This window comes from Humulus lupulus, chromosome 7 (assembly GCF_963169125.1).
Source record: "Humulus lupulus chromosome 7, drHumLupu1.1, whole genome shotgun sequence".
NCBI lineage: Eukaryota > Viridiplantae > Streptophyta > Magnoliopsida > Rosales > Cannabaceae > Humulus > Humulus lupulus.
In genome coordinates, this window is record NC_084799.1 from 59,222,452 (window position 1) to 59,243,263 (window position 20,812).

Below are 20,812 nucleotides of genomic sequence, written 5' to 3' on the forward strand. Positions count from 1 at the left end.
AATTACAAGCCTCCCCCCACAACCTATCGACTACATTAACGATCTGAAAAGGAGGTTGGAGGAGAAAGAGTATGAGATTTTCTCAGTTAATGTGGACAAGCGTCTTTTGGAGGAAATGAACAAGTCAATGAAGGAGAAGATTGTGTAGTTGGAGGTGGTGGTTGCACAAAAGACAAAGACATTACAAGGAATGAAAGATGATGCTTGGAACTCATTAAACGAGTCCAAGGCGGACTATGAAAGACTTTGGGAAGCAGTCGTACATTTGAAGACGAAGTCCATGAGTAGGTACCAAGAATATCTAGGGGAGAAAGTTAATCATATTGTGGGTGATTGCTACATACCAGGTGGTAGAGGATGAGGGTCCTCCATGTTACCCCTACTCCAATAATATTATATTTATTGTTTGATAGATTATTGTTATATTACTACTATTTTGGAGTGTTAAATTTGTGTTCGACATGTTATTCATGAGGAATAGAACTATATTGCTTTTTAATTAACTCTGTTTAAGTTATAACAATAAAATTTATTTAACTTCAAACTTGTTTCATTTTGTAAATCTAATATTTTTCTACCTCAATTTGCTACTGAAGATAGGCAATAATTGTAGTTGTCGTGTCCTTCACCAATTTGGGAGGAAATACTAGTAAAACTTGAAATGATGGCCTAGAAAAAGCATGGTGAGGCCATCCAATTGTGACTAGAAAATAGTACCACTCACTAATCTTTCAAGGTGAAGGAAAGTCATGGAGTGGGTGGTTGTAACATTATTGAGGTCATGAGGATTTACTTCTTGTCAGAAGAAACCATTAAAAACCTATGATACTACTATTGCCAAAATTTGTGGACAAAATATTTACTAGTATTGCCAATGAGTGTTACGTGTATGAGTTAGGGGTTAGGTGGGCAATTCATAATAATTTGAATAGGTTATGTGGGATTTAGTTACTATAACTTAGGTGGTAGAAATATATTTGTCATATGTGAAGTACAAAAGTGTAAGAAAGCATTTCTCTAACTTGACCATTTTAGGATTTACTCCATTTTTTTATTTACTGCATAAATCATGAATTTAAACTAATGACAATTATAAAAGTCATTTTAACATGGTGAAATATGGGCATTTCGAAATTTCTAAATAGTTTATTTCACTTCAATATAGATTTTTTTTATTTAAATGAACGGTACCATTAATGTCTAGCTACACGTATTTTTGGTTTTGGCCCAGATAATTAAATAAATGTGCACCGTATTTTAAGTTTTGTAAGATGTAATTTTTGGCTTTCCTATTTCAACAGTGAATCTATAAATCATCTTCTTACACATAGGATCTATTGTCATTAATCTTAATAAAAAATTTGAATAATGAATTAAATAGTGGAAAACTAATTAAGAAACCATGCCTACAGTGGCGAATAACAACCTAAATCCAAAATAATAACTATTTCAGCTATCCAACTTGAAACATAGTTAACTTTTGCTTATATATTACATATATTTTCTTAGTGAATAATCACTTATAAATGGTCATCTATTTTGTTTTTTTTATTTAGTGTTATATCATTTTATATGCAATCAATGTCATATTAAATCATGTGATAAAATGTGAATTGTCACACCTTGTGACATTGAGAGTTACCAAAGCGGTTCATATGTCTGTCTCTTTCACGAATCATATTTTAGAGTTACAAAATCAGATACAAAGTTGTAATTCCCCAATATGACCTAATAATGTGTAGATTGAGAGGTACACATTCATGTTTCAATTGCATAGAGTCATTATATAATATGGTTATTAATGACATGTTTTGAACTCCCTGGGTCTATCGAGATTACTAAAGCATGTGGGAAAGAATTTTAAACGTTTTTCAAAATCAAAATATTTAGAGGTGGAAACGGCCTTGCGGCCGCGACGACACGCTTCCCAGGCCGCAGCCTTGTGATAACTCTACAAAATAGAGTTATTTTACCACTTTTTATGTGCTAATTATTGCTTAATTCTTGAGTTTTTAAGTAATTTATTAAGTTTTTAAGTAATTTTGAATTTATTAGGTTTATTTTAATTTTTTAGATTTTTGTGTGTTTTTATAGTTATTTTGTTGTAAAATATTTTAGTTAATTATTTGAATTATTAGTGGTAAAAAAATATAGTATTATTGAACTTAAATGTAAAATATAATTAAGTTATAATTAATATTTTCAAATAATTAAATTGATTTATTTTATAATTGAAAATATTGTATTATGATTTATTTTATATTTATTTTGTAGGGAATTTATGCTCTTGAAAAGCAATGAAAATGATGAAAAAAGATGGCATTTTTGTGAAGAATAGCAAAGGAAATTGGCATTTTCCCAAGCAATTTGGGCCCATCAGCACAAGGCCCAATGCCAAGCTTCACCAAGCTCCTTCATTCCTCTCCATTACACTTCCTCAAGTCTTCCACGCCTGGCATCACAATCAGCATGCTCCAGCCATTTCATTGATTGATGCCACTCGAAGCACTCTTTCCACCATTCAGCCTTCACATGTGGCCTTGCTTCTCCATACCCATCTGACCATTTCCTTTCCAGCCTTCATCACCCAGCCGCATGAAGCCAAGACCCTCACGCCTGCCAGCCAAAAACCCATTTGCATGCTATGTTGTTCTTGAGCCCATAAATTGTCCAAAAGCACATTTGTCTCCTATGACAAAAATACCACTTTTTACCTCACTTTCTACACATTTTACCCCAAAACATCATAATTACACCATATAATTTACCCCTATTTGCCATATTATAATTAATTAATTTAATTTAATCAATTTAATTAATATAAATTGATTATTTTAATACCACTTTTTTGGCTATAAATAAGGGAATTTGGTGTCCATTTTGGGGAGAGGACTATACCAAAAACTCTACACATTTCAAAACCTCTCCATTCTCTTCTTCTTCTTCTTCTTTTTATTATTTTCTATGTATTTTTAGAGGAAATTTTGGGGGTTTCTCCTCCAAATTTTCCTATTTATGTTTGTAATTTTTAGTGTGTATTTGTTATTCTAGTTATGTGTTTCTAATCTTTTTAAGATTATTAAGGTGATGATGAAACATTTTGTAACTAGATAGTATTTATGTTGTATGTTGATTTCCCTTGTAATACAACAAAGTTTATGGATTTTTCTTCTACATATATTTCTTTCATCTTAAATATCTTGTATTTTAGATTGTTAGAACATATTTACACTTTGTTCTTCATTAGTGCATAAACATAATATTCTTTGTGTAAGATGTGTCATTAAATTGTACACATCCATGCTTAGAACAAAAATATTATGTTTTGCCTTATAAATAATGTTCATTGATTTATTTGTTATTTCATTAGATTGATTTACACTAAATGCTTTGAAATTATAATTTTGAAAAGTGAAGAAAAATCCTATCTTTTTATAAGGAATTTGTGCTTAAAATTATAAATCTTTTTGGAAAATGATAGTTTAAATTATTTTAACTATCACTAAAACTTGGGAATCAATATACTAATAAATATTATTAAACTTACATTTTGTGGATTCTAGTATCTTAATAAACTTTTCTTGTAACACTTATTGTCAACTCATTATTGCTTTATTTTTATTCTCTTAAATAGCTTTATTTTACAATCTCTTAGTTTATGTTCATAATATTAAAACTCATCAATCTTTGGAACTAGGTTAGAATTTATTACTTTTGATTTACAATAGTTTTCTTTTTTATTTTAGACAACTCCTTTGGGTTCGACCTCGTGCTTACACGAAAACTATTCTATAAATACGATTCGTGCGCTTGCGAGTATAAATATTTAAAACATACCCGCTTTGGGTCCATCACCTCGGAGTTAGTATCCAGCGACCGAGACAAAGCATGGGCCTGGAGTGGTAGAAGCGTAGAAGAATTTTTCAATTTTTTCCAATTTTTTTCCAATTAGAGTCGTCTTGGGTGCCCAAGTAAATAAGAAAAATTCATTTTAATACGAAAACCATGCAACTAAAATTTTTAATTCTTTAGTCCTTGTGTATATCCTAATTTCAGTACGAGTCTTTTACTCAGATTGTGTATAGCTGGCAAATGACTGCAGGGAAGGAATAGCTTATAAATCCAAGTATTATTTACATTAACGGCATGGTTCTCGTGTTGATTGTGCGAGCTTGGGATACCTAAGTTGAAAAGCGCGAGCTTTTAATATTTATGAGGCATGACCTCCATGACACAAGATCGATGGTGTATTCATCTTGTGGTAGATTGAGGATATGGCGTGTCCGCGGATCCCCGAAGACTCGGATGATTTATACGATCGTCTATGGGCAGCCTATGATTTTTAATGTCCCAGATATTAGGAATCTATATATTTCATGATCAAATCGTATCCTAATATAAATGGGAATATCTTATAATAAATTTAATATATATATATATATATGCAAATCTGTGATTAACTCATGCGGTTACCCAAACCTATCCAAGGAGCTTCTCTATAAATGTTGAGAATATGGGACAAGAAGAGGGATCATTATTCTGTAATACCAAGACTCTGTCAAAATTGAGAGAGAAAAACAGTAATAATATAGACTCGTGGACTAGGTGGATTTTAACCACTGAACCACATAAAAAAGGCCAGTGTTCTTGAAGAGTAATTTTCTTATTTCGGTTTTCCATTAAGCACTAATTTATACTTGTTATTTTCTGGATTCACTGTTGGCGAAAAACCGCGTTAACACCTTGCAATTAAAAATTTTCATTCTTTTGTCGATCTTGTTAATATTGTTTATACTTTGTGAAACATATTTTAAAAACAGAGTGTACAAAGACAAAACATATTTTATACACTAGTGTATGGTATAACAATTACATCACCTAATTATTAACAAAACCTACCTGCAAGAAGTAGATGCATCCTCCCACAAACTGGGTTGGTTTGGCACGAAACTGTCGAAGGCTTTTCCACAAATACTTGTACGACATTGAGGCCCAATTAACCCGAGCGACAGTTGCAATGTCTTTTATGGCAAGTATAGGACCTTCGAACTCCCACGAAATTTTTAGTCCCTTTTTCGGCATCGGAAAGGAGGAGACAAGGAACAAAAGGAAGTCTTGAATGAAAGAAATGTTCGTTGATTGGTTTTCTTTCAGTTTAACCTCTAGAACTAACATAGATAATCTTTCCCCCTTCTCATCGCCACTAACACTGTCCACTAAATCTTGAACTCTGTTCTTAACACCCATGGTAGCAGTAAAATTTTTACTATCCAACTTAAATTGTTTACCGTGGACATCCAAACACCCATCTTCAACGTTGAACCTGGACACCAACCATGTTATCAAATTTCTTCTAATAGTACAATCTTTCATCCCCAGAAGTGTGCCGAACCACATTTGTTTTACCACCTCTTTCTGTTCCCCATTCATATTGGAAAATTTTGAGAAAAGCCAATGAGGCAAGCATCTATAATCCAATTTCTTTGGATCAACCATTTCGAAATCCTGTCCAGCAGCCAACGATAACCTAACACAAGAAACATAAGTAAAATAGTCAAACAAAACTAAAAACTAATAATTACTTTTCAATATGGAAAACAATTCACCAATCAAATAATTCTACAGTCAATTCACAACATAAAATGCACAAACTAACCCTACAATAAAACCACTAGCAGCTTTTAAATTCCAAAAAATTTGTCCAAACTTGGTGCACCAAATTTAAAAAAAAAAACATCAATATAAATTGGAACCACAACTTCAAAGCAGACCAATAATTTGAGATAAAAATGAAAAACTGTGCATAACCATCAATCATGTCCAAAATAGTGTGCATTTGATAATAAACCAAATGGGGGAGAACTGACACTCGGGAGCCAGGTATTTCTTAATCTTTGTTGATGATTTTTCTAGACAGCTTTGGGTTTATATTCTGAAGAATAATAATAATGTATTTGAGACATTCAAGCAATGGAAAATGCTCATTGAAAACCAAACTAGTAGAAAAATAAAAAGGTTAAGAACTGACAATGGCCTAGAGTATTATGCATATGTGTTTACTGAATTTTGCAGGAATGAAGGAATAGCTAGACACAAAACTGTTGCTAGAACCCCACAACAGAACAATTTTGGAAAGGGTGAGGTGCATGATGTTAAGTGCAGGCTTACCTAAAGTGTTTTGGGCAGAAGCTGTCAACACAGCTGTGTATTTGATCAATAGATGCCCATCCACAGCTTTAGGATTCAAGACTCCTAAGGAAGCTTGGTCTGGACATCCAGCAAAGTATGAAAATTTGAGAGTGTTTGGCTATGTCTGTTATGCTCATGTGAGACAGGACAAGCTGGAACCAAGGGCTGTGAAATGCATTTTTCTTGGCTACCCGGAAGGTGTAAAAGGTTGCAGACTTTGGTGCATGGAATCTGGTTTTAAAAAATGCATTGTGAGTAGATATGTGGCTTTTAATGAGTCTGAAATGGGGTATAAGCAAGAGAGTGTACAGAACAGTTCAGAAAGGAACAATACTGAGAGACAAAGATCTCAGGTTGAGGTGGAGACTCTCAGATCCGATAAAAATGACACAGATCAAATGGAGACAACTGAATTGAGAAATGATGCTACTGAAGGTACAAGTAGAGGTCAAGAAATTCAAGATATTCATGACTACAGGTTAGCCAGGGACAGAGTGAGAAGGGAAATCAAGGCACCAGAAAGATTTAGATATGCAGACCTTATTGCATATGCTCTTAATGTTGCTGAAGAGGAAATAGAGAAACAACCACTGAGTTATAAGGAAGTTGTGAATAGCAAGGATAGCCATGAGTGGATTGAAGCAATGAGAGAGGAAATGAGATCTTTACACAGAAATCAAACTTGGGAGCTGATTGATAACACTGCAAAGCCCAGAACTGTAGGATGTAAATGGGTGTTCAAGAAGAAGGAGGGTATCCCTAGGGTTGAGAAGCCTAGATTCAAGGCTAGACTAGTTGCAAAAGGTTTTTCACAAAAGGAAGGTGTAGATTATACTGAGATTTTCTCACCTGTAGTTAAACATAGATCCATTAGAATTGTGTTAGTTGTCGTTGCTTATCATGACTTAGAACTAGAGCAATTGGATGTTAAAACTACTTTTTTGTATGGAAATCTGGAAGAAAGAATTCTGATGAAGCAACCAGAAGGTTTTGAAGAAAACGGGAAAGAGAATAAGGTGTGTTTACTAAAAAGGTCATTGTATGGACTTAAGCAGTCCCTAAGACAATGGAAGAAGAGATTTGATGAGTTCATTGTAAGTATCGGGTTCAAGAGAAACAACTTTAACACCCGTGTGTATCTAAATCATGCAAATGGTAGTGATATGATGTACTTGTTATTGTATGTGGATGACATTCTCATAGCAAGAAAGGACATCAAAGAAATTGATAGATTGAAACAGAAATTGAAAAATGAATTCGACATGAAAGATCTTGGAGCAGCTAGCAAGATTTTGGGGATGGAGATAAAGAGAAATAAAAAAAGTAAGATGTTGTATCTAACTCAAGAAGGGTACTTAAAAAGGGTTCTAGACAGATTTAGAATGATTAACTCTAAGGCTATGGTAACACCTTTGGCTCAACATTTCAAACTCAGTTTGAGTCAGAAGCCTCAAGATGATGCTGACAGAAACTATATGGCAGTTGTACGTTATGCTAGTGTTGTAGGATCAGTCATGTATGCCATGGTCTATACAAGACCAGATTTGACTTATGCTCTTAGCATGGTGAGTAGGTTTATGGCAGACCCAGGAAAGGAACATTGGCAAGCTCTTAAATGGATTTTAAGAGACATTAAGGGATCCATCACTAAGGGTTTGGTTTTTGGTGGAGAGAAACAAATCTGGAATTACCTGAACAGTGTTAAAGGATATGTTGATTCGAATTATGCTGGCTGTTTGGACACCAGAAAATCAATTACTAGGTACATTTTTACTATTTTTGGTACAGCTGTGAGTTGGAAGGTTACATTGCAGAAAGTTGTAGCTTTATCTATAACTGAGGCAGAATATACTGCTATAACTGAGGCAGTTAAAGAAGCTTTGTGGATGAAGGGACTGATTGAAGAATTGGGGATTCGGCAAAGAGCTTGTAACGACCCAAAATTACTAATAAGGCTTAAGGGCCTTGATTAGTGTGCCGGGAGGGCATAATTGGAGGTTAAGAGAATTAATGGTAGAAAGCATGAATATGGGTATTGGATAAGTAATGCGGGCCCTGTTTGGATGGTAAGGGCTTAATCGCAATTTTGGCCGTTAGGGCATAAATGTGAATGTGTGTGATAAATTTCTGAGACCACATTATTATGAGGGTAGATTGATAAATATATATACGTGTGCAGGTGTGTGCATTTGTAACTATCGACACGAGGCGGTCCTAGGGAGCAGGTAGCGGGAAAAGTCACAACGGGGCTTAATAGTTGACTTTGGATAAGTCAGTGATATTATAGGTATCGGGTGGTTATTTAGACTATCGGGTTATGAAAATAAATATATGGAGATATATTTGAGGTTAGAAAGTCTAAGCGGGAATATTGGGAAAATTTACTGTTTTGGCCTCGGGGACGGTTCCGGCACCCCGAGCCTTGGGAATTAACTTAGCAGATAAGATAAACTTAAGGAAACCCTTAGAGGAAAATAAACCGACTCTTTTCAGCTTTATACTCTACTCTCTCTCTCTTAAGGAAAAAACAAGGCAAAGGAACACTGAAATCTAAAGGGAAACAAGCTGGGAATTTCTGGAAATTGAGGCTGGATCTTTGGGGCTTAGTTCAAGAATCATCCAAGGAATAGAATCAACACCAAGGTAAGCTATAAGTGTGTTTAGATAGTTAAATTCTGTGATTATGCTGGGTTTTGAAGTGATTGTGGATTTTGACATTTAAGGGTTGAATTGAGGCTTGGAGCTTGGGAGTTAGCTCAATTTTATTTAGGGGATTGATTCTGCAGCAAAGGTGAGTTTGGAATTAAGGTTTTAATGTTTGAATTTCTGAGATTTTCTTACTAGTTTTGAAGTTCTTGGGTGTGAGAGTTTCATAAATTAAAATGAGGTGTTGAGGGGTTTTAGCCTAGATTTCTGCTGGGTTTTACTGATTGGAAGCATGCTAGAGTGTTGGGATAATTGAGTTGTGTTAATGGGATTTTTTATAATGGGTTTGGATGAGGTTTTGGATGTTAGAAATGGGGGAAATTCTGGGTTCGAAGGGAAGGGTCGCGGCTCTGTTCTGGAGCGCTGCGGCCCTAGCTTGAAGATGAGCCAAGGAGGCTCGGCCAGGGGCAAGCGCCGCGGCGCCCAAGGCAAGGGCCGCGGCGCATGTCTTCTTCCAGGAAGGGCTTAGGTTTTGTTTTGGTGCAAGGCCGCGACTAGGCTTCAAGGGCCACAGCCCTTAGATGTATACTTGAACATTTGGAGTTTTAAAGCATGGGAATCATACCTAAAGTGCTCGGGATCGATTTCACCACCGTGCTTGGTGGGATTTGTTTTCCCGGAAGCTAGTTTTGTACCCGAAAACCTATATGTGAATATTAATGGAATCCATTATCTTGGTTGTGACTAGGTAATAAGCTAGGGCTCGGGAATGGATCGTGCTCGGGGGTCGTCCTTTCTAATTAAAGCACTTGGAATCAAGGTAAGAAACTGCACCTGTGTATGTGGATAGGATGGGACTAAGCGTTCCCTATATTTGAATGTATTTTTATGTGATCATAATAAACCATGTGAATATGTTGGGACTAAGAGTTCCCTATAATCGTATGAATGTCATAAGGTGGTATTATGCCACGGGGACATGTGGTAACGGCCTAAGGGTGCCGAAATCCACACTTGCGCATATGGCGCGGCTCGGACACTGGTATCCGAGGATAGCTTATTAATCACTGAGCTCGGTTAAGCTGGCCGGAGTCAGTGGGCATGTCACTGGAGTTGGCCTAAGCAAGCCAAAGGCGGTGAGTTAAACAGAGGGTGCGGCCTGCGGGCATTAACCCTAGTTATTGCTTGATATGCGTTTATTGTGGATTATTGTCTGTGACTTAATGAGTATCTGGAGCTGGATTAATGATTATTGATCAGTGTGTTGCCTTGAGTGAATTTTATGGCTCGATGGAACCGAATAGTACTTTGTGGTTATTGGACTATTCTCTGTGAACTGTTAGCCGTTAATACTGTTATGTTATGATATTATGTTTTCTTGCTGGGCTTCGGCTCACGGGTGCTACATGGTGCAGGTAAGGCAAGTTGGCCATGGGTTGGAGAGCTCTGGGGGCGAGGTGTACATTGTCAGCTGCTCGGCCACTACGGACGAGGATTTGTACAGGAACGGGAACCTAGACTGTGTATTTTTCCATTAGAGTGGCTTGGTTGTTTATTTGTTAACAATAATTTTATATTTACGTTATTTAAACCTTGTTTTGGGATCCCATGTATCAAACATGTATTTTAGTAAAATTTAATCATTTATAACCAAAATTATTTTTAACCTAGCTTGTTATGCCATTAGTTACACATTATGATTTAAATGACTTGATTAGCAAGTCTTGCACTACTTCAAACACACAGTGTAACGGTCTTGGTTATCCAGGGCGTTACAGAGCTATGACAGTATTTTGTGATAGTCAAAGTGCCATTCATTTGTCAAGGAATCATGTCCATCATGAGAGGACAAAGCATATTGATATTAAGCTGCATTTTATTAGAGAGAACATTCAGGGAGGGACTGTTTTGATTGATAAAATATCTACAGAAGATAATCCTGCAAACATAATCACAAAACCTTTACCAAGTAGTAAGTTTGAACACTGCTTGGATCTTATTGGACTATAATGCAGCTAAAGCCCTTCGGGGCCAGGGGGAGTAAACTTAAGGCAAAGCTATTATCAGGTGGAGAATTTGTGGAAGTAATTAGAACCTTTGCCATATGTCATATTGTAACTAGCTAATCCTAATCTTGACAGTTAAGTTAGTTACTGGTCCTAAGCTTTATATATTTGTACTCTAGCTCATTATTAAGTAATGTAATTCATATTTGAGCGTGAGAGAGAAACAGAACAAGTTAGATAGTTGTTGATTTGAAAGAGTAGCTGGTAGTGTTTGTAACTTGAAGCTTGAAAGGAATAAAGATATGTGTTGCTCCCCGAGGAAGTAAGTCATTGCACAAGGACTAAACCTCGTTAATTATTGTCTTTGTTATTTTTTTGTTTACTGTTCTGGTTTTGCTGGTTTATCTGAGATCTGTTACTAAGGTTTTCTCTATTCTTGTGAGCTATAAAATTTTGTTCTTGCACAACAACCCTGGGCGACACACGTGCTACAATGGCCAGGACAAAGGGTCGCGATCCCGCGAGGGTGCGCTAACTCCAAAAACCCGTCCTCAGTTCGGATTGGTCCATAACAATTCTGCTATCAATGGTTGCCAAGTTTGATCTAGAATTGGAGCAAATGGATGTTAAAACTGCCTTCTCATATGGAGAACTGGAAGAAACCATTTACATGAGACAACCTGAGGGATTTATAACTGAAGGAAAGGAATACTTTGTGTGTAAACTGAACAAGTCCCTATATGGTTTAAAGCACTCTCCAAGGCAGTGGAATAAAAGATTTGATGAGTTCATAACTCGCATCAAGTTCAGGATGAGCAAGTTTGATAACTGTGTCTATTTCAAGTTTGCCTCGGATCATAATTTTGTCATTCTGTTGCTATTAGAATGTAGATGACATCCTAATAGCAAGCAATAACAAGGATGAAACAGACAAAGTAAAGGTAGACTTAAAAAGAGAATTTGAAATGAGAGATCTGGGTGGAGCTAAAAGAGTATTGGGTATAGAGATCAAGAGAGATAGAGACAAGAAGCTAATGTTTCTATCTCAAGAGATGTACCTAAACAAAGTCCTAAACAGGTTTGGTATGTCAGATGTTAAACCTGTCACAACACCCTTGTTCTAACAATTAAAATTTAGTATGGATCAAGCTCCTGAAAGCAAAGAAGATAAGGAGTTCATGTCTGAAGTTCCTTATGGAAATGTAGTAGGTTAACTCATGTATGTCGTGGTATGCACTCCACCTGACCTTGCATACTCAGTTAGCCTTGTAAGCAGATTTATGGCAAATCCTGGAAAGGCACACTAGCAGGCTCTAAAACGGATCCTAAGGTACATAAAAGGTGTAAATTGGAAAGAGTCTAATATATGGAGGAGTTGAGGGTCACTAGGAAAACACTGTTGTAATAGAGGGGTTTTGTAGATTCTGATTTTGCTAGTTGTTTGGACACTAGAAAATCCCTCACAGGCTATGTATTTACTGCATTTGGGACTGCAATTACCTGGAAAGCTAGTCTTCACAATATACTCTGCATTGTCCACAACTAAAGCAGAGTATATTGCTTTGATAGAAGCAATAAAAGAAGCTCTATGGTTAAGGGGAATAGCTCGAGAGCTGAAGCTGCAAGATCGAGTTATCACTGTCCATTGTGATAACCAAAGTGCTATTCACCTCTCAAAGAACCAGGTTTATCACGAAAGGACAAAGCATGTAGATGTGAAGCTACATTTTGTGAGACAGACTATTGCTGAAGGAGCTGTGTTTGTGAAGAAAGTCTCCACTGAGCATAATCCCTCTGATATGATCACTGAAGTTCTACCAAGCAGCAAGTTTTTCTACTGCTTGGACCTTATAAATTTGAAGTAATGTCAGCTAGTCTGATGTCAAAAAGGGCAGTCACTCTGATCTTTGCTTCGTTATGTAGCCAAGGTGGTGATTTGTTGATTAGTTGGTCCACATAACTAAAGCCTCTAATTCCTAAGCTTTTCTATTTTAAGCTAGTAGTTAAAACAATTGTAACAAACTACTAAAAATAGTGTGTTGTCCATTTCTAAAAACCAGTATAATAGCTCAGCTACTCTTTAGCTTAGGCATCGATTTTTTTTCAATTCTCTCTCTAGAAAAACTCTCTGTAATCTGAAATTCATCTTGAGAAAGAAAGTGAGTTGTAACCGAGATTGGATTGTGATCAATAAAGTCACTTTCATACTCATTTTTCTCATGATTTTTCTTTACTTGTTTGATTAAATTTCTAATTGCATTCTTAAGGTTTATTGCTTGAATTCAGTTCTGAGTTTCTTGTGTATCAATTCTGTGACACTTTGCACAACAAAGTCCAACCTCAGTTCACCAAATCTCAATGAAAAACCAAACCATAAAATTCAAACACAACTCCAAACAAGACCCAAAGTTCTAAACCATAAAAATTAACAATCTCAACAACCACCACTCTTGCGATTAAAATGATGCACTTGAGCAACAAAGAAAATATCAACGGTCTCATTCCAACGTCCACTTTAGAAATCTAGAACAATTTTTATTTCAATGACATACCAAGTAAAGAAAAATAAACTAGATTGTACTCTTAAATGTACAAACGCCAACTACAGTGCATTACTAACAAGTTAGCTTTAGTAACAGATCAAAGGTCGTTGCTTGGGTAACATGTAATTATCAAAAGCAAGATGCAGAAATGGAAAAATGGTATTTACTCAATTTATAATAAAACTTAACCACTACCATAAGTTGCTCCCATAGTGATCAATTTTGACATATGTACCTAGAGTGGGTGTGTGTGTCTTCAAGTTAATATTCCAAGCAACCAATAAAGGCGTGTCATTTCTTTTATCAGCATGCTTACATTCAAAATTTACAAATATTTAGATGACTTAATCCAAGTACAAAGTCCAAGTAAAAGCACAAACCTGGATCTTTAATACATAGAAATATGTGGTCAACAACAATAGATACGAGACAATGGCCAGAGCATTCTATGGACCTCTGCAACAGATTCAAACAACATAGTTCACAGTTCAAATAATAACTTGGGAAACAGAAAGATATTTTTTCTAATTGAATAAAGGGAACAAAAATATGTTGACCAATTCGATTAACATCTCTTCTATCTAGACAACGTATAATATAGTCATAAATCGGAGAAGTGCACCTAATCCTGCCACATTCTTATACATCAGCATCATGGTACAAGTTTCATACATTTAGTTCAACAAAGTTACATAACAAACTCAATAAAGCATAATTTTTTTTTAAAAAAATCAACATTATCACAAATTTCACTTACATTAGTTTTTCCAGCTATTCCTTCGATAAAGCGCTCAACACAAAAAAAACCTCGCTTTGCACCATCATCAACTTTCTGGTTCTTCTCTCTTCTGACCTTGCACCAAATTTAATTGAAAACCCACAACATAAAAGCCAAGCACAGCATAAAATACTTTGCCTAACCGTAACTCAAGCCCAAAATAGTGTGCATTTCACGGTAAACATAACAAAGCACAACTGATAAGTAGTTCACTCAAGTTTACATTGATATTTTTTCAAACTTCTTTTAAAAGTCCGAGCTTCAATCATATTACAACTAATCCTATATTATCATTTCACAAGCAACCCTATTGTACTCATCTCTTGTTTTTTCTCGGAACCATCTTACCATTCTCAAATTGGGCAAATCAATCTTCAACTTCAAACATAAAGTCCAAATTTTTTATTTAAAAAAAAAAACTCTTCCCTAAAGTCGAACACCAAATATCCCAACTTTGAAATTTTGTGTATTGCCATACAAATTACTTACTCAAAAAAAAATCAGAATGCATAATCAAGAAATCGGTTAGAGGAAACTCACCATGAATGGAACAACTACACGAACCCGAACACTAAAGCCCCAAGAAAATGTCGTCCTACCTAATAAACAGCCATTCGTTCAACCCAAAACCGCGAAGCTACTCCACTTATTCCTAACGAAATTTGGCTTCACAAAATGTGAATGATAACTCAGGGGAGGGAATGAGTGACACGAAAGAGAACATTAAAAAAAAACCCACCAACTTATCGACCAAGCCAACGAACGCCCCGAGCTTCAATTCAAACCAAGAACCCAACACAAATATTCTTCATTAGGGGTTTTCCTCTTCAAATAATGTCTCTTATCAAAGTCGGAGGAGGGGAATAACCTTGTTCGGTTAGTCGGGGGAGGGAAATAAATTGATTCAGTTTTCATAAGTTTTTTTGAAAAAAAAATGAAGTTAAGGCCTGAAAATAAACGGTAGCCAGTTAAAGGGTTTATATGTGGGGTATTTCAATATTTTTGCACAACCAAAGTCTTCAGATTAAATCTAGTCATTGAACACAAAAAATACGCACATCCAACGACTCGGATTAAGTCCTCCCAAAGTAAATGATGTACTTAAGAAGTGCCCATATATAAATATAATTGATTTTTTTTTTTCTTTCCTCGCTACCAAATAATATATGGTGGAAATCCATCTTAAAATATTTCTTCTAGCTATTAATTCTTTGCTTCCATACTAAATATTATTTTCCTCCCTCGCAAACGGTGCAAAGGTAAGAAAAATAGAAATAGGTTAGACTGAGACAGCGCATCGCCCTGAAGGTCGTAGAACTCAAAAACCCCTCGTATTTTGTCGTATTTCGTTCACCGTATTCTCCTTGCAATCAGCATCTCTCCTCAATCTCCGGCGACTTGATTGTGCCGGAATCCACCATTATGGACGACGACGTTTCGAACCCATTACGTCGCATGTCCAGCCGAACCCGAAAGGTCGCTCCAAAGATGGTTGCGGCGCTTGCTAGCAGTGACAACCGTACCCAGGTTTTTTTAGGGGAACACTCAGTTTGAGTTGTCTCTCTCTTATTGTCATCAACCAAGTGCAACTAAAATTTTGTGATGAAATCTGTCGTTTTAGGCAGCTCTGGCTCGGCTCGAAGCCTTGGAGAATGATAATGCCGGTATCGAGACAGTTGAAGTTAATGACGAAGACGAGGATTCTCTCGACGAAGATGATCAAGGTACTCCCTAGCCTATAATATTTTGATCTCTTTCATGATTTTTCCCCCATTTCACTGAAAATGCCCTTTTTCTGATTTGACATGTATGTTGATCTAACATGATTATTTCAAGCTTTAAAATTTCAATCTTTCCCCCATTTAATGGGTCTTGGTAAGCTATAACATAACTATTCAGCTCATTAATGGGGGAAACATTATGTGCTCTGTTGTTTGGGATTGGTTCCATTGCGGGTTGTTTGTTCTGAAAGACAGAACTTACAAGAACTTTTTTTTTGGGCAACAGCTGCTGCTATTGAAACATGTCTTGCAATGGCTGCAAGTATTTGTTTATTAAATTTCTATGACCTCTGTTGTAGCATATATGCAAAAGAAACAGTCCAAGAGCATGAAGCGCAAAACACGACAGGCAAAAGCTCTCGAAGCTAGGAAGGCTCCAAGATCATTTATTGAGCTCCTACATGAGGTGAAAGAAAGAAAAAAAATTGATATGCTGACTGCATATCCTTTGGTCTTTTTTTTTCAATGTGGCTTTCATTAATGGTGTTTTATTACTTTTCCTTGATACATCTTCTAAAACAGGCAAATTTGGAATCTTTACCACCTAATGTTCCCTCCTATCTAAAGGCCGCAGTAGGACCTCCAAGCTCAACCTCTCGCCGACATTACTGTACGGTTTGTGGTTCTGCTGCTAAATATACGTGTGTGAGGTGTGGTATACGCTTTTGTTCATGTCGTTGCCAGAATATACATAATGATACTCGTTGTCTTAAGTTTGTTGCTTGATTGCTTTAGTGGAGAATTTTGTATAGTGAAATTGGATGCTTAAATGTTGTTGGTTTGGATTTTCCATTGTCTTTTCCCTGACAGAAATGGCGTATCATTTAGTAATTACTTTATGGTTTTAAATTCAAAGTGATAACCTCTCCTTGGTCGCCTATAATTTACATGTTACTTTGATGATATCTGATGTTTGTTATTTTGAGCTGTTACTATTAAAAAGGAAGCTCGAGTGAAATTTTGTAAAATGTTTATTGCACAGATAATTTAATCATTTCCTTCAATCAAAGAACAAATTACAGAAACCTAGGAACACGACAAAACACCTATTTGAATTCAACAAAGTCTAATTCTGGATTACTACTCCAGATGAATACATATATTTTAATCTATAGCATTCATGTTCAGCATAATTTCTTGTAAATCAAAGCACACGAGAGAAACAACAAATCCTTCTGGTGGGTATGTTTGGGTTTTGAGTGGTGATTCCCTATTGATAATTTAACATCGAGGCAGATCTGCTGGGGGAGGTATCACGGACTGTAGTTGTCCAGAACCATTTTCAACTAGAAAAGCCATTGCCAAACCCAGGGCAAGATGAGCATCAAGATGACAGTGCATCAACCAAATTCCTGCAATAGAACAATGGGTGAGAAGTATTAAATTAGTGAGATTTCTACATGGCAGTGATGCTTGGTATAAAAGCACTTCTGCTCACATGACGATGCAAGAAAGTTACCTGGGTTATCAGCTACAAATCGAATGGCTACCCATCCACCGGGAGGAGTTCCAACGGTATTCCTCTGTGGTGGGTCAAAGAGGTTGAACCTAGCAGGATCGCTTTGTGGGTTGAAGTTGCCAAAACCTGATCCAACAATGTAGAAATGGTATCCATGAAGATGCATGGGGTGGTCTTCTGTTGTGACAATACTTGTGTCCTGCAAAACAATTTGTACACTGGAACCGTATTTCAGCTTGTAGAGCTTCGTCCCAGTAGATGGCTGCCATAGTCCTCGTGGCACATTACCTGTGTAATCAAATTGCACAGGGGGAACAGGTGGAAAGTCAGTGGTGAAGACACCAGGTATTCCTTGGTAGTAAGCCTGCATGAGAGAGGTCCTTCTTGGGAATACAAAAGAGACATTGTTCATGCTAGCAGCAAAGCGAGTCCCATTGGGGCCTTGGCAACGGGGGCTATTTGGATTTGAACAGTTGTTTAGTCCTAAACCCACTGTGAAGAAAAGGCTCACATCTATGTTCGTAGGAACTTCGGCCTTCGAAGGACTTCTGAGCCCAGTAGTAAAGGCCCTTGCAGTGGCTGTGTCGTTGAATGCTGGTAATTGTGGTAAGATTGGTCTTGGAGCTGGTTTCCCTTTCTTGCAAGATGCAGCCTTGTACTCAAGGATTGCCGTGGTGGTGGTGTTGTCAAAGGCAGCATTCATAGCAGTTTGGTAGGCGCGTGCTGCCAAGTAGTAGCGGGCCGGTGTCTGATCAGCTGTGAGGAGGACATCCGTTGTTTGACCAGGTCCTATCATAATGACCCGAGTATTGAAAGGCTTTGTGTAAATAGCATCGGCAGCCACAACAGTCAACTGGTGGTTGGCAACGGTAAAGAAAAGTTCTTGATTGAGTGCAGAGTTGATGATCCTTAGGAGAATTGTCTCCTTTGTATCCACAGGTATTCTCACAGTTTCTGCATTTTTAACTCTTTATAAGTTGTACATACAAGGATTATCTTCAGGTCCTAACATGGTAATTTAAGGTTAATTCTAGTTGGAGGTAGAATTAAGCAAACCTTTGCTTGAGCATGCATATAGATCACCAGGCTGACCATTCATTGTATATGCATCAGATACATTTGGTGCTCCTCCTGTGAATTGTGCCTGCCTCAGGACATCCATGGGGTTTCTGTTCCACCATTCCCCTGCAATTTCCACAATCACTTTATGAGATAGCTTTGCTAAGTTGAAAGAGTTTAGCAGTGGTAGAATCAATTAAGGATAAATAGTTTAAAACAAACAAATGATTGGTGTTCTATCATTACCAAGAAGAATTGGAAATTCTCTCTTGGGTGTAGGAAATGGATATGGAGAACCCAATTTAGGATAAATAATGAGAGCTCCATAAACAGTGGCTCTAAGCCATCTGCTGTGAGCATGCCACCACAATGTCCCCTCTTGGTCTATGATTGTGAACCTGTATGTGTAGGCTGCACCAGGTTGGATGGCGCACTGAGTGACAGACTCAGGCCCATCTGCCCATGGATTCTGCAGCTGTCGAATGCCGTGCCTGAAGTATAACAAGTTACAATAGTCAGCATCAACTAAAATTTAAAAGCAACATGAGGTGATGTAGGAGCAGCACACATGCATGAGTTTCATTAAGCTTAGTCTAGTTTGAGAATGAAAGGCTTAACGATTACCAGTGCATGGTAACATTGTATTGTGCACCGTTTACAACTTTGATCACCAGAGAATCTCCATTTCTGACTTCCAATGTTGGTCCCGGGAACATCCCATTGACTGTGATTCTATTACGGGTCCTGCATAGCCTCGTGATCGGTGTTTGTTGAACCTAAACAGGAAAGAAAAAAATTATCTTAGAATTATATTTCATTGCAGATAAAGGCTGAGTAAGAGGGTGATGAGTTTGAAGACATACAACAAATTGATGGTAGTGAGTTTCAGCATCTGCATAACAAGCTAGTAAAGCAAACAAAACAAAGATGCCAAGTAAAAAGCAAGACGACCAAGGCTTGAGACTGAGTTTGAAAGCTTCCATTGTTCTCAAATTCCTTTGTATAATCAAGTATGGTGCTAATGAGTATGTCTAGACCCATAGAAGAGCTGATACTTATACTATGATAGAGCCTAAGGAGGGAATACTTAATTCATTATTTGATTTCAAAGAAATTATAATAATAATGTACTAGAAATTAGGTTTTAAGTCAACAGTAACACTTGAGATTTTATGGCATCTTAGTCCAACCATAAAGGGGATTTGGTGCACCCACTCATGGCTTCTTCACTTGTTAATTACATGGAGATTACTGGGTTTTGGTTTATTTGAGTTGTATCAGCTTTGAAAATCTCCCATATACATGTAATTGTCATCAACTAAAGTTGCATAATATTTCAAGGCTCTTGTGGTCAAAAGCTTTAGAGACTTTAATCAGAAACTAGAAAGCTTTGCTTTCGCTTGATAATTTATCCAACTAAGTAACGTCGGTCGATAAAACTTTTATTTTAACTGATTTAACATTGACAAATGACTATCTAATGCTTATACTTTTTTTTTTCCTTTTGGATAATTCCAATGCTTTTTTTGACCAATTTAAAATGTCCTCCCATGAGTTTTGATTTGTAAATATATGCTTAATCAATTGTTAGCTCAACAATTCAAGCTCCTAAAACGGCATCTGGAATAAGAGCAAGTATTACTATAAAATGAAATTAATGTTTCACTATCAATAGTCTGATTTTTATGTCATGTTTGGGGCTTAATTCATCTGTAATTATCATTATGATATTAAATATATTGAATGGTAGGATGGTTAGGGTGAGGTTGAATTTTGGTTTGATTTGGTAGACAAATGAGAAAAGCATAATTTTTTGGTTTTAGCTGACCACGTTCCGTTATAGAATGGCCAATAAAATAATAATAAGAATTAAATCTGGCCATTAACAACGTTAATCGTACAAAAATAAACAAAGTTCTCATCAGCTCCGCTATCTTTAGTGGAGTTTGTTTCAACTAGTGATGTTATATAAAAGAACTTGATGTTGTTATATATATATAGCTTAGTAAAAATTGCATTGTCTAATGAAATATTTTTACTTATCATATAAACACAATCATATTGAAGATGTATACAAACTATATTTGTAGGAAAGGCACTTCATAGTAACTCAAGTGATTATATGCTTGTGTTAGATCTAATTTCGTGAGTTTTTATTGAGTTATATTAAGCTTTCTCTAGAAGGGTAAAAAAAAAGTATATACAATAATTATACTAAACTAAACGTTAACTCCTTCCTATATATGTACACTCTTGTCTTGAGCAAGACAGTAATACCTCTACTTTGAAATAATGTGTTTGAAAAAGAATTTAATACTGAAAGAAGAAATAGTTAGTTATCCTACACGAAA

General features: G+C 36.4%; 2 protein-coding genes and 1 long non-coding RNA gene across 3 annotated transcripts; 2 read left to right on the top strand and 1 right to left on the bottom strand.

Moving 5' to 3' along the window:
• Nucleotides 1-15,380: 15,380 nt before the first annotated feature.
• LOC133792759 (SWR1 complex subunit 6) lies at nucleotides 15,381-16,846 on the top strand. Its single transcript, XM_062230697.1, has 4 exons — nucleotides 15,381-15,689; nucleotides 15,784-15,886; nucleotides 16,243-16,349; nucleotides 16,466-16,846. The coding sequence occupies exons 1-4, from the start codon at nucleotides 15,585-15,587 to the stop codon at nucleotides 16,667-16,669; spliced, it is 519 nt and encodes a 172-aa protein (XP_062086681.1). The 5' UTR covers nucleotides 15,381-15,584; the 3' UTR covers nucleotides 16,670-16,846.
• A 45-nt stretch (nucleotides 16,847-16,891) lies between these two features.
• LOC133792758 (laccase-3-like) lies at nucleotides 16,892-19,455 on the bottom strand. Its single transcript, XM_062230695.1, has 6 exons — nucleotides 19,325-19,455; nucleotides 19,086-19,237; nucleotides 18,708-18,952; nucleotides 18,459-18,587; nucleotides 17,403-18,356; nucleotides 16,892-17,295 (listed from the first exon to the last, which is right to left on the bottom strand). Exons 1-6 carry the CDS (start codon nucleotides 19,442-19,444, stop codon nucleotides 17,165-17,167), a joined length of 1,731 nt encoding a protein of 576 aa, XP_062086679.1. The 5' UTR covers nucleotides 19,445-19,455; the 3' UTR covers nucleotides 16,892-17,164.
• LOC133792760 (uncharacterized) lies at nucleotides 18,202-19,834 on the top strand. Its single transcript, XR_009874275.1, has 2 exons — nucleotides 18,202-18,341; nucleotides 18,516-19,834. It is a non-coding gene; the product is annotated as an uncharacterized LOC133792760 (long non-coding RNA).
• The last annotated feature ends 978 nt before the right edge of the window (nucleotides 19,835-20,812 follow it).

Bases quoted from the DNA above. Each gene is read 5' to 3' on its own strand.
- LOC133792759 (XM_062230697.1), top strand. From the start codon at position 15,585: ATGGACGACGACGTTTCGAACCCATTACGTCGCATGTCCAGCCGAACC. The intron at 15,690-15,783 runs GTTTTTTTAGGG...CTGTCGTTTTAG, and splicing joins GCAGTGACAACCGTACCCAG to GCAGCTCTGGCTCGGCTCGA. The intron at 15,887-16,242 runs GTACTCCCTAGC...CCTCTGTTGTAG, and splicing joins TCTCGACGAAGATGATCAAG to CATATATGCAAAAGAAACAG.
- LOC133792758 (XM_062230695.1), bottom strand. From the start codon at position 19,444: ATGGAAGCTTTCAAACTCAGTCTCAAGCCTTGGTCGTCTTGCTTTTTA. The intron at 18,953-19,085 runs GTAATCGTTAAG...GTTATACTTCAG, and splicing joins TACAATGTTACCATGCACTG to GCACGGCATTCGACAGCTGC. The intron at 18,357-18,458 runs GTTTGCTTAATT...TTAAAAATGCAG, and splicing joins ATATGCATGCTCAAGCAAAG to AAACTGTGAGAATACCTGTG.